Here is a 19556-nt window from a genome sequence, read left to right as displayed (position 1 = left end):
AAATATGAGAGTGAGAGAACTGTGAGAGGAGAGCTGGTAAATATGAGAGGAGAGAACTGAGAGAGAGAGAGTAAATATGAGGAGAGGAGTGAAATATGAGAACTGTGAGAGGAGAGCTGGTAAATATGAGAGGAGAGAGAACTGTGAGAGGAGAGCTGGTAAATATGAGAGTGAGAGAACTGTGAGAGGAGGAGAGCTGGTAATATGAGAGTGAAGAGAACTGTGAGAGGAGAGCTGGTAACATGAGAGTGAGAACTGTGAGAGGAGAGCTGGTAAATATGAGAGGTGAGAGAACTGTGAGGAGGAGAGCTGAGTAAATATGAGGAGTGAGAACTGTGAGAGGAGAGCTGGTAAATATGAGAGTGAGAGAACTGTGAGAGAGAGCTGAGTAAATATGAGAGTGAGAGAACTGTGAGAGGAGAGCTGGTAAATATGAGAGTGAGAGGAACTGTGAGAGGAGGCTGGTAACATGAGAGTGAGAGAACTGTGAGAGGAGAGCTGGTAAATATGAGAGTGAGAGAACTGTGAGAGAGGAGAGCTGGTAAATATGAGAGTGAGAGAACTGTGAGAGGAGAGCTGGTAAATATGAGAGTGAGAAACTGTGAGAGGAGAGCTGGTAAATATGAGAGTGAGAGAACTGTGAGAGGAGAGCTGGTAAATGAGGAGAGTGGAGAACTGTGAGGAGGAGAGCTGGTAATATGAGAGTGAGAGAACTGTGAGAGGAGAGCTGGTAAATATGAGAGAGAGAACTGTGAGAGGAGAGGCTGGTAAATATGAGAGTGAGAGAACTGTGAGAGGAGAGCTGGTAAATATGAGAGTGAGAGAACTGTGAGGAGAACTGGTAGAGCTGAGAACTGTAAATATGAGAGAGTGAGAGAACTGTGAGAGGGAGAGCTGGTAAATATGAGAGTGAGAGAACTGTGAGAGGAGAGCTGGTAAATATGAGAGTGAGAGGAGAACTGTGAGAGGAGAGCTGGTAAATATGAGAGTGAGAGAACTGTGAGAGGAGAGCTGGTAAATATGAGAGTGAGAGAACTGTGAGAGGAGAGCTGGTAAATATGAGAGTGAGAGAACTGTGAGAGAGAGCTGGTAAATATGAGAGTGAGAGAACTGTGAGAGGAGAGCTGGTAAATATGAGTGAGAGAACTGTGAGAGGAGAGCTGGTAAATATGAGTGAGAGAACTGTGAGAGGAGAGCTGGTAAATATGAGAGTGAGAGAACTGTGAGAGGAGAGCTGGTAAATATGAGAGTGAGAGAACTGTGAGAGGAGAGCTGGTAAATATGAGAGTGAGAGAACTGTGAGAGGAGAGCTGGTAAATATGAGAGTGAGAGAACTGTGAGAGGGAGAGCTGGTAAATATGAGAGTGAGAGAACTGTGAGGGAGAGCTGGTAAATATGAGTGAGAGAACTGTGAGAGGAGAGCTGGTAACTGTGAGAGTGAGAGAACTGTGAGAGGAGAGCTGGTAAATATGAGAGTGAGAGAACTGTGAGAGGAGAGCTGGTAAATATGAGAGTGAGAGAACTGTGAGAGGAGAGCTGGTAAATATGAGAGTGAGAGAACTGTGAGAGGAGAGCTGGTAAATAAGTGAGAACTGTAAGAGGAGAGCTGGTAAATAAGAAAATGAGACAGTGAAAAGCTAGACTGCCTGAGTGGGTTTCACACTCCAGTGTTGTGTTGTTACACTAGTTGATTCCTCAAACAAGCACATTGGGTCTGTGTGTGGTCATCAGGACACTGTGTCAACAAGTCAATGCTCAGAGCCCCAGTCTTGTGTGACCTGATAAGGCTCTCACCAGGTGATCACTTCAACATGACAACACGCTTTGGGCAACCACCTCATCATGGATACACCTCAGGGTTGTTGTCCACAAGCTTGTTGCTAGTCACCACAATATTGTGAAAACACACTAATGAATCCCCTTGAGACCATGGGGCTCAGCAAGTTCATCACAAACACTGGGTCACCTTCAAAGGATGTGTCTGCTGGGAACAGCTGAGTTTTCTACATCAACACTCACTCACTCACTCACTCACTCACTCACTCACTCACTCACTCACTCACTCACTCACTCACTCACTCACTCACTCACTCACTCACTCACTCACTCACTCACTCACTCACTCACTCTGAATCTGACATGTTTATATCATGTTGAATAAAGAAGCAAACTTTGTGGGAAACTCTGAAGATCAAGACACATCTATTTGTTCTGTTTGTTTCTCTTCAGTATTTGATTGTTGTTTGGCTGTGAGATATGATTTGTATTTTTCAGGGTTCTGTCCGATTCCAAGAATCTGATGATTTCCGAGTGGTTCTTAATGTGACATCGCCATCTCTGCAAGATGCATACAGTGTCCAGGCAGACCTGGTACCTCACCGCAACGCTCTTTTACTGCAGGTGGTACGTGGACGGTGTCACGTGACACCATGTCGCATAATGTAACAACACAATACATGACACTGTGTCAGATGATGATACATGATGTTATGTCACATGAGAATGCATGCACTGTCAAATTATGATACATGACACTGTATCACATGACAATACATGACACAATATCAGATGACAATACGTCACACTATGTCAAATGACAATACATGACACTATGTCACATGACAATACATGACGCTATGTCACATGAGAATGCATGCACTGTCAAATTATGATACATGACACTGTATCACATGACAATACATGACACATTATCAGATGACAATACGTCACACTGTCACATGACAATACATGACAATACATGACGCTATGTCACATGAGAATGCATGCACTGTCAAATTATGATACATGACACTGTATCACATGACAATACATGACACAATATCAGATGACAATACGTCACGCTATGTCACATGAGAATGCATGCACTATGTCACATGACATACATGACACTATGTCACATGAGAATGCATGCACTATGTCACATTATGATACATGACACAGGATGACATGACAATACATGACACTATGTCACATGATAATACACAAAACCATCTCACATGACAATACCTGACACTATGACGCATGATGATACATGACACTATATCACATGACAATATGTGAGACCATGTCACATGACAATACATGACACTATATCACATGACAATATGTGAGACCATGTCACATGACAATACATGACACTATCACATGACAATATGTGAGACCATGTCACATGACAATACATGACACTATGTCACATTATGATACATGACTCTATATCACATGACAATACATGACACCATTGGTGGATCCAGAAGGGGGGGGTACCCTTTTGAAAATGACTTAAGACCACATTGAAGATTTTGTTTGTGCTGGTGGAGCCAATAGGGGGTTCAGGGGTTTGAACACCCTGAACACCCCCACCCACCCCCACCCACCCCTTCAAAATTCCTGAATCCACCCATGGACACTATGTCACATGACAATACACGAAAATATATCACATGACAATACATTACAGTATATCGCATGACAATACATGACACTGTTACATGACACTGTTACATGACAGCACCCATCATTTTGGCGCATGACAGTACTTAGTACTGTTTCACATGACACTACATGACACCATGTCCAGTCACTTTGAATGGACTGTAGCACACAAACTGTGACAGATGCACTATGACAATATAATACAGATGCACTATGACAATATAGTACAGATGCACTATGACAATATAATACAGATGCACTATGACAATATAATACAGATGCACTATGACAATATAGTACAGATGCACTATGACAATATAGTACAGATGCACTATGACAATGTAATACAGATGCACTATGACAATGTAATACAGATATACTATGACAATATAATACAGATGCACTATGACAATGTAATACAGATATACTATGACAATATAATACAGATGCACTATGACAATGTAATACAGATGCACTATGACAATGTAATACAGATGCACTATGACAATATAGTACAGATGCACTATGACAATATAATACAGATGCACTATGACAATATAATACAGATGCACTATGACAATATAGTACAGATGCACTATGACAATATAGTACAGATGCACTATGACAATGTAATACAGATGCACTATGACAATGTAATACAGATATACTATGACAATATAATACAGATGCACTATGACAATGTAATACAGATATACTATGACAATATAATACAGATGCACTATGACAATGTAATACAGATGCACTATGACAATGTAATACAGATGCACTATGACAATATAGTACAGATGCACTATGACAATATAGTACAGATGCACTATGACAATATAATACAGATATACTATGACAATGTAATACAGATGCACTATGACAATGTAATGCAGATGCACTATGACAATATAATACAGATATACTATGACAATGTAATACAGATATACTATGACAATGTAATACAGATGGACTATGACAATGTAATACAGATGGACTATGACAATGTAATACAGATGCACTATGACAATGTAATACAGATGGACTCAACCACAGATAGACTGTGACACAGTTGACATGACACAGATAGACAGTGTCATAGTTGACATGACACAGATAGACTGTGACATAATTGACATGACACAGATAGACAGTGACACAGCTGGCATGACACAGATGAACTGTGACAGATAGACAGTGACACAGCTGGCATGACACAGATGAACTGTGACAGATAGACAGTGACATAGTTGGCATGACACAGATGAACTGTGACATAGTTGGCATGACACATATGAACTGTGACATAATTGATATGACACAGATGAACTGTGACAGATAGACAGTGACATAGTTGGCATGACACAGATGAACTCTGACAGATAGTGACACTGTTGACATGACACAGATGAACTGTGACACAGTTGGCATGACACAGATGAACTGTGACAGATAGACAGTGACACAGTTGGCGTGACACAGATGAACTGTGACAGATAGACAGTGACATAGTTGGCATGACACAGATGAACTGTGACAGATAGACAGTGACACAGCTGGCATGACACAGATGAACTGTGACAGATAGACAGTGACATAGTTGGCATGACACAGATGAACTGTGACACAGTTGGCATGACACAGATGAACTGTGACAGATAGACAGTGACACAGTTGGCGTGACACAGATGAACTGTGACAGATAGACAGTGACATAGTTGGCGTGACACAGATGAACTGTGACAGATAGACAGTGACATAGTTGGCGTGACACAGATGAACTGTGACAGTTAGACAGTGACATAGTTGGTGTGACACAGATGAACTGTGACACAGATGAACTGTGACAGATAGACAGTGACATAGTTGGTGTGACACAGATGAACTGTGACAGTTAGACAGTGACATAGTTGGTGTGACACAGATGAACTGTGACACAGATGAACTGTGACACAGTTGGCGTGACACAGATGAACTGTGACAGATAGACAGTGACATAGTTGGTGTGACACAGATGAACTGTGACAGTTAGACAGTGACATAGTTGGTGTGACACAGATGAACTGTGACATAGTTGGTGTGACACAGATGAACTGTGACACAGTTGGCGTGACACAGATGAACTGTGACAGATAGACAGTGACATAGTTGGCGTGACACAGATGAACTGTGACAGTTAGACAGTGACATAGTTGGTGTGACACAGATGAACTGTGACACAGATGAACTGTGACAGATAGACAGTGACATAGTTGGTGTGACACAGATGAACTGTGACAGTTAGACAGTGACATAGTTGGTGTGACACAGATGAACTGTGACATAGTTGGTGTGACACAGATGAACTGTGACACAGTTGGCGTGACACAGATGAACTGTGACAGATAGACAGTGACATAGTTGGTGTGACACAGATGAACTGTGACAGTTAGACAGTGACATAGTTTACCATGACATCACAATGTGATGGCAGGAGTGTTTCCCAGCTGTGGAACCTGTTCACGTTGATTCTTCTTATGACCTCAGCACCATGTCCACCATTCATGGATTTCACTGAAGTGGTAAAGTCAGAGACTTTCTTCACTACATGCTGTTATTGCACATCCAGTTGACAAGCCATGACATATTGCAGTAGTGTTCAATGGAGCCTGAAACTCAATTCATTCTTGACTCTTGTGATAACTTGAGGAACAATTTAACTTTTTTGGGTGATAAATAGAATCTCGCCCTTGTGTATTTTATATCAGATATGTCAACACTTGTCAGTAACATGTAAAACTTTCTCGGCAGGCCTCAGATTGTAAAAGTGAAAAGACATTTAAGTGGTTATCCATGGAAGAGGCACATGTTTAGCTGTTTTTCTATGATTTGCTGTTTCAGTACAAGAAGAGTGCCCCTGCAGGGTTCAGTCTGCTATGGTTGTTTGTTGGGATCGCAGCAGCGACATTCCTCGTCTTTGTGTGTGCTGCCATCTACGCTGTGTGCTGGATCAGTTCGGAGCAGTGCATGTATGATCTGGCAGAGAGGAAGAGCTACGCCAGCAGCAGCCAGCCCGGCATCTACCGCTCCCGCAACAGCATGCAGATGGCGCTGCAGCAGGGGGACATCGCGTTGCTGGCTGAGGAGGCAGACAACATCCACAACGACGACACACTGAAAAGAGTTCCAGAGATGCCAGAGGAGGAAGAAGCAGAGGCCATTGAAATGGTAGACAACAGAACATGTGTTCTGATGGTAGACAAAAGAACATGTGTCCTGATGGTAGACAACAGAACATGTGTTCTGATGGTAGACAAAAGAACATGTGTCCTGATTGTTAGACAACAGAACATGTGTTCTGATGGTAGACAAAAGAACATGTGTCCTGATGGTAGACAACAGAACATGTGCTCTGATGGTAGACAAAAGAACATGTCCTGATGGTAGACAACAGAACATGTGTTCTAATGGTAGACAAAAAGAACACGCGTTGTAATGGTAGACAAAAAGAACATGTTATAATGGTAGACAAAAAGAACATGTGTCATAATGGTAGACAACAGAACACATATTATAATGATAGACACCCCCACCTTGAGCTCCACCAGTCTCTACAACATTCCAACATCCCCCACCTTGAGCTGCATTCCAACATTCCAACATCCCCCACCTTGAGCTGCATCAGACACTACAACATCCCCACCTTGAGCTGCATCAGACACTACAACATCCCAACATACCCATCTTGAGCTGCAGTAGACTCTACAACATCCCCACCTTCAGCTGCACCAGATACTACAACATCCCAACTTCCCCACCTTCAGCTGCATCAGACTCTACCACATCCCAACATCCCCACCGTGAGCTGCACCAGACACTACAACATCCCAACATCCCCACCTTGAGCTGCACCAGACTCTACAACATCCCAACATCCCCCACCTTGAGCTTCACTAGACTCTACAACATCCCCAGCTTGAGCTGCACCAGACTCTACAACTATACAGTGCCCTTTCTGTGTTTCAGGAGGAGCTGAGAAACAAAGACAAAGGTGAAGATTTTACTGACCGGGGCGATGAAGCATCTGTCAACATAACTGAGAAGAATCTGGTAAAGAGCCGCTACCATACCCAGAGCAAGACTATTCACAAAGATCTCCTCAAGAAGGGCAAGAGGAAGAGATTCCGGCGTGGCAAGCCCCACAGTGAGACGTATGACACAGTGATGGAGTACCCAGAGAACTCGTCTGAGGGATCAGGGGCTTCTGAACCTGATGGGGAGGACAAGGAGGAGGAGGGGAAAGGAAAACACGGAGCTCGTGAACACTATGTCATGAAACCAGGTCGAGAAATGACCACCTTCCATCCTAAACTAACTCGTTCTGCTGCATCTGACCCAAATCATCGAGACAGCGAGCACCCCCAGCATCCCATCCTGGCACCGCCCCAAACAGCAGGTGCCAACCCCGGGGATGACGCGACCAGACCAGATTCTGCAGACCCTGCCGATCTCACAGACCCTAACTACTCCCCATTCCTGGTGCAGGCGGATGTCCACCAGATCGGTCTGGCCTCTGAGATCCTCCGCAACCCCCCTGACAAGAGAAACACAGGGAACCCTGGCCATGTCAAGGCGGGTGTGGCTCCTGTCCCTATACCAGTGAAAGTTCCTCAGAGGAAGGTAGCTTTCTCAGATGATGAGAGGAATGATCCTAAGTCCTGTCATGAAGCACTAGAGATATTTCAGGAGGTATGTTCCATTTATGTTTGTTTTTGGGGAGTAACTGGAGATATGCCAGGAGGTATGTTCTGTTCGTGTTGTGTTGGTTAGGGAATAGCTGGAGATATGCCAGGAAGTATATTCTGTTTATGTTGGTTGGGGAATAGCTGGAGCTATGCAAGGAAGTATATTCTGTTTATGTTGGTTAGGAAGTAGCTGGAGATATGCCAGGAGGTATGTTCTGTTTGTGTTGGTTAGGAAATAGCTGGATATATGCCAGGAGGTATGTTCTGTATGTGTTGGTTGGTTGAGGAATAGCTGGAGATATGCCAGGAGGTATGTTCTGTTTATGTTGGTTGGTCGGGGAATAGCTGGAGATATGCCAAGAAGTATAATTTCTGTTTGTGTTAGCTGGTTGGGGAATAGCTGGAGATATGCCAGGAGGTATGGAATAGCTGGAGATATGCCAGGAAGTATATTCTGTTTATGTTGGTTGGGGAATAGCTGGAGCTATGCCAGGAAGTATATTCTGTTTATGTTGGTTAGGAAGTAGCTGGAGATATGCCAGGAGGTATGTTCTGTTTATGTTGGTTAGGGAATAGCTGGAGATATGCCAGGAGGTATGTTCTGTTTGTGTTCGTGTTGGTTGGGGAATAGCTGGAGATATGCCAGGAGGTATGTTCTGTTTATGTTGGTTGGTTGGGGAATAGCTGGAGATATGCCAGGAAGTATATTCTGTTTATGTTGGTTGGGGAATAGCTGGAGATATGCCAGGAGGTATGTTCTGTTTATGTTGGTTAGGGAATAGCTGGAGATATGCCAGGAGGTATGTTCTGTTTGTGTTCTGTTGGATGGGGAATAGCTGGAGCTATGCCAGGAAGTATATTCTGTTTATGTTGGTTGGGGAATAGCTGGAGATATGCCAGGAGGTATGTTCTGTTTATGTTGGTTGGTTGGGGAATAGCTGGATATATGCCAGGAAGTATGTTCTGTTTATGTTGGTTGGTTGGGGAATAGCTGGAGATATGCCAGGAGGTATGTTCTGTTTATGTTGGTTGGTTGGGGAATAGCTGGAGATATGCCAGGAGGTATGTTCTGTTTATGTTGGTTGGTTAGGGAATAGCTGGAGATATGCCAGGAGGTATGTTCTGTTTGTGTTCTGTTGGTTGGGGAATAGCTGGAGCTATGCCAGGAAGTATATTCTGTTTATGTTGGTTGGGGAATAGCTGGAGCTATGCCAGGAAGTATATTCTGTTTATGTTGGTTGGGGAGTAGCTGGAGATATCACACTCACAGATGTAATCATTGGGATATATTCACACTCACAGATGTAATCCGTGGCATATATTCACACTCACAGATGTAATCTGTGGGATGTATTCACACTCACAGATGTAATCCGTGGTATATATTCACACTCACAGATGTAATCCGTTGGATATATTCACACTCACAGATGTAATCCGTGGTATATATTCACACTCACAGATGTAATCCGTGGGATATATTCACACTCACAGATGTAATCCGTGGGATATATTCACACTCACAGATGTAATCCGTGGGATATATTCACACTCACAGATGTAATCCGTGGGATATATTCACACTCACAGATGTAATCCGTGGGATATATTCACACTCACAGATGTAATCCGTTGGATGTATTCACACTCACAGATGTAACGACCAGGACGTGACACCTAGAGGTGTAATGACCAGGACGTGACACCTCTAGGTGTAATGACCAGGACGTGACACCTCTAGGTGTAATGACCAGGACGTGACACCTCTAGGTGTAATGACCAGGACGTGACACCTCTAGGTGTAATGACCAGGACGTGACACCTCTAGGTGTAATGACCAGGACGTGACACCTCTAGGTGTCCCTCACTTCTTGTGCGGATGTGTCAGCTGAATGTTCCACATATTGTCAGGCAAGATCTGATTTACCAGGTGCAGTTGCATGGATATTATTACAAGTGTCAAGTTTTACTTCTTTGAGTGACATTTGTAGAATCTCGAGAGTCAGATAAGGACAAACTCTATGGATGAATTTATCTGTATATAGTAACCCTGTTGTCTACCTGTTTCATACCTGCTTGACAACGATACAAGAATCTGTATCAAAATGCAGCATCTCCTGAATTATGACGTTGTTCATCCATAAAGTTAGTTTGTATCTGTCAAATATTAGTTCAATCCAAGATTCAAAACCCCACTCTCAGTCAGTGATCTAAAGTGCCTAGCCTCCAAGACTTTCACAAAACATGGAAGTATGACAACTGGTAATCTAGATCATCCAACCCGTCACATACCCACCCACCACCTCACTCACTCACTCATTGACTCACTCACTCACTCACTCACTCACTCACTCACTCACTCACTCTCTCACTCATTGACTCACTCACTCAGTCTCTCACTCATTGACTCACTCACTCACTCATTGACTCACTCACTCACTCATTGACTCACTCACTCACTCATTGACTCACTCACTCAGTCTCTCACTCATTGACACACTCACTCACTCATTGACTCACTCATTGACTCACTCACTCACTCACTCATTGCAGGTGTCTCGGCGCTATGACCTCGGGCAGCGTCTGGGTGTTATCCGTGAAAGTGTGACAGAAGACACCCCGTCCGATATGGATGGAGCGGAGGGGGAGAACCGATACTCACAGTCCATATATGGCAGTAGTGAGATATTTGAGACTGACCTTGGAGACCGAGTTTACTTTGACATCAATGACTCTGACCTTGAACTCCCCCCAATAGACTCTGGGGATGACAGGCTCTCCGATGGCAGTGTCCCCAACACCCCCCATCCAGGGTGCAATCCACACTCCTCCAATCCTGGCAACCCACATAACCACAGCAATGGCGGCCTGGACACAAGTAGCTGTGGTGGATTCAACACAAGTGGCCCCCAAACTTCCCTCAAACCCAACCTGAAGAACACAGGCTTCACAACATTTGGTACGAGCTCCCCTCACACCAGTAAAGGGTCAGATGATGTTCCACGGGAATCTGGGTGTGAGTCATCTAGTCAGACATTGTGTACCCCCCCTACCAGGTCAGCTGGTCCTGACAGTGATTCCCCACCCCTACCCCCTCCCCCAGAGGACATACAGCCCCAGCCTGTCGAGGCTGATGCCAGCTTTGACTTCCCCCCTCCTCCCCCAAAACTGATGAAGATCCCTGAACAAGGTCTGTGGAAGCAGCAGACACCTGCCAAGGGAGACAACTACAACTATGTGGATTTCCAGAAAACATCGGACAACTCCGACCCAAAGGAAGAACTGAGGAAACCAACATTGACAGGACATGGAAAGACGTATCAGGGGCCAAAATAGTAAGTCGCAAATGTCTTCTATGGTGGTAAGACCTTCCAACTTGAAACACTACGTCCAAACTCTCTTGCAAAAGTCTCATTTGCCAAGTTGTGTCCATTCTGTACACAATCGCTGTCCCTATCATCTGTGTAGACATCGTGTGACCCTCGTCTGTACATTATGGCTGTCTCTATCATCTGTGTAGACATCGTGTGACCCTCGTCTGTACATTATGGCTGTCTCTATGATCTGTGTAGACATCGTGTGACCCTCGTCTGTACATTATGGCTGTCCCTATCATCTGTGTAGACATCGTGTGACCCTCGTCTGTACATTATGGCTGTCTCTATCATCTGTGTAGACATCGTGTGACCCTCGTCTGTACATTATGGCTGTCCCTATCATCTGTGTACATCGACATCGTGACCCTCATCTGTACATTATGGCTGTCTCTATCATCTGTGTAGACATCGTGTGACCCTCGTCTGTACATTATGGCTGTCTCTATCATCTGTGTAGACATCGTGGTGACCCTTGTGTCTGTACATTATGGCTGTCTCTATCATCTGTGTAGACATCGTGTGACCCTCGTCTGTACATTATGGCTGTCCCTATCATCTGTGTAGACATCGTGTGACCCTCGTCTGTACATTATGGCTGTCCCTATCATCTGTGTAGACATCGTGTGACCCTCGTCTGTACATTATGGCTGTCTCTATCATCTGTGTAGACATCGTGTGACCCTCGTCTGTACATTATGGCTGTCTCTATCATCTGTGTAGGCATCGTGTGACCCTCATCTGTACATTATGGCTGTCTCTATCATCTGTGTAGACATCGTGTGACCCTCGTCTGTACATTATGGCTGTCTCTATCATCTGTGTAGACATCGTGTGACCCTCGTCTGTACATTATGGCTGTCTCTATCATCTGTGTAGACATCGTGTGACCCTCGTCTGTACATTATGGCTGTCCCTATCATCTGTGTAGACATCGTGGTGACCCTCGCCTGTACATTATGGCTGTCCCTATCATCTGTGTAGACATCGTGTGACCCTCGTCTGTACATTATGGCTGTCTCTATCATCTGTGTAGACATCGTGTGACCCTCGTCTGTACATTATGGCTGTCTCTATCATCTGTGTAGGCATCGTGTGACCCTCATCTGTACATTATGGCTGTCTCTATCATCTGTGTAGACATCGTGTGACCCTCGTCTGTACATTATGGCTGTCTCTATCATCTGTGTAGACATCGTGTGACCCTCGTCTGTACATTATGGCTGTCTCTATCATCTGTGTAGACATCGTGTGACCCTCGTCTGTACATTATGGCTGTCCCTATCATCTGTGTAGACATCGTGTGACCCTCGTCTGTACATTATGGCTGTCCCTATCATCTGTGTAGACACATCGTGTGACCCTTGTCTGTACATTATGGCTGTCTCTATCATCTGTGTAGACATCGTGTGACCCTCGTCTGTACATTATGGCTGTCCCTATCATCTGTGTAGACATCGTGTGACCCTCGTCTGTACATTATGGCTGTCTCTATCATCTGTGTAGACATCGTGTGACCCTCGTCTGTACATTATGGCTGTCTCTATCATCTGTGTAGACATCGTGTGACCCTCGTCTGTACATTATGGCTGTCCCTATCATCTTTGTAGACATCGTGTGACCCTCGTCTGTACATTATGGCTGTCTCTATCATCTGTGTAGACATTGTGTGACCCTCGTCTGTACATTATGGCTGTCTCTATGATTTGTGTAGACATCGTGTGACCCTCGTCTGTACATTATGGCTGTCCCTATCATCTGTGTAGACATCGTGTGACCCTCGTCTGTACATTATGGCTGTCTCTATCATCTGTGTAGACATCGTGTGACCATCGTCTGTACATTATGGCTGTCCCTATCATCTGTGTAGACATCGTGTGACCATCGTCTGTACATTATGGCTGTCTCTATCATCTGTGTAGACATCGTGTGACCCTCGTCTGTACATTATGGCTGTCTCTATCATCTGTGTAGACATCGTGTGACCCTCGTCTGTACATTATGGCTGTCCCTATCATCTGTGTAGACATCGTGTGACCCTCGTCTGTACATTATGGCTGTCTCTATCATCTGTGTAGACATCGTGTGACCCTCGTCTGTACATTATGGTTGTCTCTATCATCTGTGTAGACATCGTGTGACCCTCGTCTGTACATTATGGCTGTCTCTATCATCTGTGTAGACATCGTGTGACCCTCGTCTGTACATTATGGTTGTCTCTATCATCTGTGTAGACATCGTGACCCTCGTCCTGTACATTATGGCTGTCTCTATCATCTGTGTAGACATCGTGTGACCCTCGCCTGTACATTATGGTTGTCTCTATCATCTGTGTAGACATCGTGTGACCCTCGTATGTACACAATGGCTGTCCCTATCATCTGTGTAGACATCGTGTGACCCTCGTCTTTACATTATGGCTGTCTCTATCATCTGTGTAGACATCGTGTGACCCTCATCTGTACACAATGGCTGTCCCTATCATCTGTGTAGACATCGTGTGACCCTCATCTGTACATTATGGCTGTCTCTATCATCTGTGTAGACATCGTGTGACCCTCATCTGTACATTATGGCTGTCTCTATCATCTGTGTAGACATCGTGTGACCCTCGTCTGTACATTATGGCTGTCTCTATCATCTGTGTAGACATCCTGTGACCCTCGTCTGTACATTATGGCGGTCTCTATCATCTGTGTAGACATCGTGTGACCCTCGTCTGTACATTATGGCTGTCCCTATCATCTGTGTAGACATCGTGTGACCCTCATCTGTACATTATGGCTGTCTCTATCATCTGTGTAGACATCGTGTGACCCTCGTCTGTACATTATGGCTGTCTCTATCATCTGTGTAGACATCCTGTGACCCTCGTCTGTACATTATGGCGGTCTCTATCATCTGTGTAGACATCGTGTGACCCTCGTCTGTACATTATGGCTGTTTCTATCATCTGTGTAGACATTGTGTGACCCTCGTCTGTACATTATGGCTGTCTCTATCATCTGTGTAGCACTGTTGTCAAGTGTAGACATCTCTTGAACCTCATCAGTACATTATGGCAATATCTCCTGTGTTGCAGTCTTCATCTAACGCTCTTGTCCATCACGTGTGTCCTTGGCATCATAGGCGGCGTCTACTCCCAGGCCTACACCAACACCATCGTCCACATCACTGTATATGCTCCTGGAACCTTCTTGTCCAAGACAGCAACAGTGTTTTTCCACAGGGACTCAGATGGCGAGGTGTTTTACGAGAAGCTTGTGAAGGTGGAGAGGTTTGGTGAGAACAATAAATGTATTCAGTCGGGAGTGAGTGAGTGAGTGGTGTGATTTGGCTGGAAACACTTAGACTTCCATTACGTCATGCAGGTAGTTGAGTTAGGAAAGCCATTCCCCAGATAGGCAAGGAATAGCTATGTGATAAATTGGGATTTCAGATGTGAGTGATCCCGTCTTGGCCAACTTACACTCCGAACTGTGTCGGAACAGTACCTGTGACCACCGCTGTGATGACACTACCGGACACTGCATCTGCCGCAAAGGCTTCAAGATGGGGACCAATGGCAAATGTCAAGGTAAGCTAACACCAGTTGTATATCGTGTAATAGTCTTATCACATATAGTATATATCATTCATGTTAAATATAGCATCTAGACTGGGTGTATATCATAAACTAGGTTTAACATGTAAACTAGGTGTATATCATGTAACAGATATGACATATATACCAGGTGTATATCATGTAACAGGTATGACATTTTTATCAGGTGTATATCATGTAACAGATATTACATATGTACCAGGTGTATATCATGTAACAGATATGACATATATACCATCTCTGAAGATGGTATATGTAATGTAATATGTTTAAAAACAAAAAGTGATATTGTTTTCTTATCCTGACTCATGATCTTTTGCTTATCTCCCTTTCCTCTTCGAATGGTAGTGGAACACTTGAATCCCTTGAAGTTCCCAAGCGGACGTAAAAATACACTCACCCACAATTTACCTCCCTTTTGTCCTTTTCCCGCGCAAACAGCCATGTGACCAGCCTTACTTGTCACTCTCTCCCTTTTAGCCCAAGCGGATGGTTGGGCGAGCACTGGAGTCCCTTATACGGCATTATATCCTGTTTATTTAGGTCCTATTCTTCAAAATTATGCTGTATATGGATTTGGCAATAACTACTATGTATTATATGTGTGGGGCGGAAAATATGACACAAGGAGGTTGAGTGGTCAGTTCATCTTTTTAATGCTCTCAACTTGAGACAACGCAGAGAAAAACCTACAACATACAAATATCACAAACTCTTAGGCAACAGTCACTGTATAACAGAATGAAAAAATATTTCTTAGTACTGCTACAACAGCATGCTATACACCTACACCTGACATTGTATGTTATGCACAAAGTTCATTGATGGTATTGAACTGACATATGGACGGAAATATAGATATAATTTGCCGACTATTTCAGCTTACAGATTATACAAAGATGAATTCTGAACATATAAGTGTGTGGAAATATTATTAGAATTCAGATACAAAACAAGTTCGTTTACCGTTGGACTGACATACATATGACTGTAATGAAAAAGTATTTCTATTTTACAGCGCAATGAAGAAAATCACCAATCTAACAAAGCTTGTTCATAACAAATTCTGGAATACATATAAACAATATACATTACAGATTAATAAACTCACCCCCAGGTGACCTGCTCAACAGCGAGGACGAGCACGGAGTTACATCCGTCACCACTGGCGTTCAAGTTACCTAACAATAACAATTACAATACTAGAAAACCAAAGTTCTAGGTTGGCACAAATGCTACAATGGCTAAATAACAATGACTAGATTTGTAACAAAATATAAAAAGAAACAGACTCCAGAGAAATGAAATGTAAATATCACATTTTGCCAGCCTGAGTATGTTGACATTTCCTTTCACTATTACCACCACACAGCGTGTTGGCAAAGGGAAGTAACCGATGTGGGCTATCACACAAACAAAGGACTGCACTTTTGGCGCGCGAAATCTAACTTGTTGACTGATTCCACTGATGACTGATGAACACATGCACTGCAAATACAAACAGGCTATTCTCATCTCTACAATCTATTATGAGGATTGACATATACATAAACAGTGTTTTCTGCAGTCAATATACAATGTACATATAAGATATAGCTCAGGGAGTGTACTTACATGAATTAATAGGTTGAAAGACGGATAAATGTGAGCGATAGTTCTGCGACCTGCCTCGGCGAAAACGTGCTTACTTCTGCCGCATGTCGTGACGATTGTCGCAAAATAGTTTACAATTTAAAATATTCTAGTGAAAGATGGATCGATTTGTAGCCAAATATTAGTAACTATAAAAGATATGAGGAATATTACGAAAACAATACTGGAATTAATTATTTGTAAGTTGCAAGATCACGGAATTTGCCGAAGATAGGCGAAGTTAACGAGCTATTTTTTGAAACTTGAAACTCTCTTCACATATGTACAAATTTTGTACAAATTATTTGTATTTGTGTCTTTATTTCATTGTTATGTAACTTTGTTTACATTTCATGAAATCTTGCAGTGTTTGCAGGCACAGGTTATCCGCTGCTGATCCTCACCCCCAGTGCCCTTCATGCATAAAACCATGTTCTTCCAGCTTGCGCTGTACTTATTGTGTTGATTTATCAAATCTTCAGTTTAATCAATATTTGTCTTATATCTATAAAGGTGCCTTGGATCGGGGTGAGGAAGTCATCTCTGTCACGGCTGATAAAACAGGAGATCAGCCCTCAAACCGTATGTTGCTTGCTACTGCAGAAGTTCATGATACTGGTGCTATGTTTAGTGCATTACAGGGGCAGTCTGCTGGTAAGGGGGCCAAGAAGAGATCGACTACAACACAGTTGACTCAGTCTAAGAAAAAGACGTCATCTTCTTCTACATCGCAGAGAAAGCATCTGTTACCAGATCAGAGGGTAAATCTACGCGTGCTAATAAATCAACACAGCAGAAATCCTTCAACGAAGAGGTATTACCTCCACATGAAGTAGACGTTTTTGATGACCCCCGTTACTTCTACCCGAAGTACCTATGAGATCAGCGACTCAATCGACTGCTACAACTACTAGATCATCCCCTGCAACGGTCACAGCAGGCCAGCTGTTTGACGAAACAATTCACCAACCAGATGATGGCCATGATGGAACGTAGGTTTGAGGAAGAAGCGAATGCTTGGCGAAGCGCGAACCTACGGACCTGCACAGACCTACTCCTCATAGAACTATATCTCAAGACTCTGTTGACGAACGTACACCTTTGCGAAAGTCTCCACAGTCGGACGACTCTGTCATCGTGGAAGAGGATAAAAGAGATGAGATGCCTACTCACAGTTCTACATCCGCGAACCCTCAACGTTCGAGAACATTGAAGGATCCATCTCCTACATCTAGCCGCTCTAGATCGAGATCTCATATCTCTCACAGACGTTCATGAAGTCACTCATCACGAGACAGACGTTCGTGAAGGGATAGCTCACATCACAGAGGTTTGCGAAGAGATGCATCTACAGAGGTTCGCGAAGTGAGCACTCTCAAGATAGATGTTCGCATAGGGAGGAATCTTCAGATAGAGGTTCGCGAAAGGATGATGAAGGTTCGAGAAGGGATACAGATTCCCAGATGGATGAGTCATTGAGACCTAGCACTAATATTCAGGAGACTTTGGATCAGCAAGCAGACTTCGTCTTCCAAGACTCAGAGGTTACAGCGTAGATTGCCAACGGGTTGAACTTGGAGTCTCCTTCTAAGGATAAAGATGAAGTCTACACTTATAGGATGCGTAACTTCGACTCCGTCACTATCCCTCCTAGCTGTCTAGATGTTTTGTCCGGAACCATTGCAGCAGTCTATCTTGCTGCCAGACAACCTCAAGAGGTATCTACTGTGATGGATGCACAGGTCGAACGTTTGCAGAGGGACCTATTTAAAAAGGCCGGCCTTCGACACACATTCTCTACGCAGAGACGCTTTGAAGCAGGGCTGGGGTGCGCATCTCAACAATCAAGTTGCATCAGGAAGGTGGTCCAAAATAGAGCAGCATCTTCACATCAATCTGCTGGAGATGAAAGCCGTGAGCAACGCCTTACAACTATGGTCGAGCTCACTGAACAACAGAATGCTGATGGTCCACACGGACAACTCTACAGTGGCATTCTCCATAAATCAGCAAGGATCCACAAGGTCTCCAAGCCTGCTACAGCTCACATTCCAGTTGTTCCACATTACGGAGGAAGCAAACATCTGGAAAAGGCGTGTCACATACCCGGAGCCAAGAACGTACTTGCAGACACTCTCTCCCGACCACTGCACCCGTCACCTACAGAATGGATGCTCCATCCAGAAGCGTTCATCATAAGGGAATAGAATCCTCTTGCATAGACCTGTTTGCCACCAGTTCCAGATCCTCAAGCCTGGGCAACAGATGCACTTAGCATATCTTGGGAAGGACTAAACGCTTACGCGTTTCCACCCCCGATATTACTTCCAGAAGTACTGTTGAAGATCAAACAGACACAGGCGCTACAACTAACTTTGGTCGCACCCTACTGGCCAGCGAGAGTATGGTTCCTAGACCTAATAGAAGATCTTGGAAGTCCAGCAATCAAGTTACCAGATTGGCCGAACCTACTCATACATCCGCACACCAAGCAAGTCCACGGGAACCCGACAGTGTTCCAGCTACACATGTGGACCGTATCAAAACATGTTTGAAGAAAAGAGGATACTCCGCCAGGGCAGCCAAGGCAGTAACGCTAGCGTTATGCAGATCAACTCGTAACCTGTATGATGACAAATGGCTGAAGTTTGAGACTTATGCAAGGCGGAAAGGCTTCACTGCGATGAAAGCTACTCATCCTCAAGTGGCTGAATATCTGTGTCATCTTAGACAGACCAGACATCAGAAAGGTTCGACATTATC

At 44.0% G+C, this 19556-nt stretch overlaps 1 protein-coding gene across 2 annotated transcripts in view; it reads left to right on the top strand.

Moving 5' to 3' along the window:
- LOC124253779 overlaps positions 1 to 19556 on the top strand; it is a 227888-nt gene that overhangs the window by 145182 nt on the left and 63150 nt on the right. For both annotated transcript variants that reach the window (XM_046687612.1, XM_046687611.1), the window contains 6 exons: positions 2275 to 2403; positions 6340 to 6666; positions 7465 to 8187; positions 10737 to 11518; positions 14640 to 14839; positions 14997 to 15134. In XM_046687612.1, the coding sequence (XP_046543568.1) occupies positions 2275 to 2403; positions 6340 to 6666; positions 7465 to 8187; positions 10737 to 11518; positions 14640 to 14839; positions 14997 to 15134 (2299 nt within the window). The remainder of the gene's footprint in view (positions 1 to 2274; positions 2404 to 6339; positions 6667 to 7464; positions 8188 to 10736; positions 11519 to 14639; positions 14840 to 14996; positions 15135 to 19556) is intronic.

This window comes from Haliotis rubra, unplaced genomic scaffold, assembly GCF_003918875.1.
Source record: "Haliotis rubra isolate DU_JTF1 unplaced genomic scaffold, ASM391887v1 Scf551, whole genome shotgun sequence".
NCBI lineage: Eukaryota > Metazoa > Mollusca > Gastropoda > Lepetellida > Haliotidae > Haliotis > Haliotis rubra.
The sequence above is the reverse complement of the archived record's forward strand: the minus strand, read 5'-3'. Positions and strand labels throughout refer to the sequence as shown.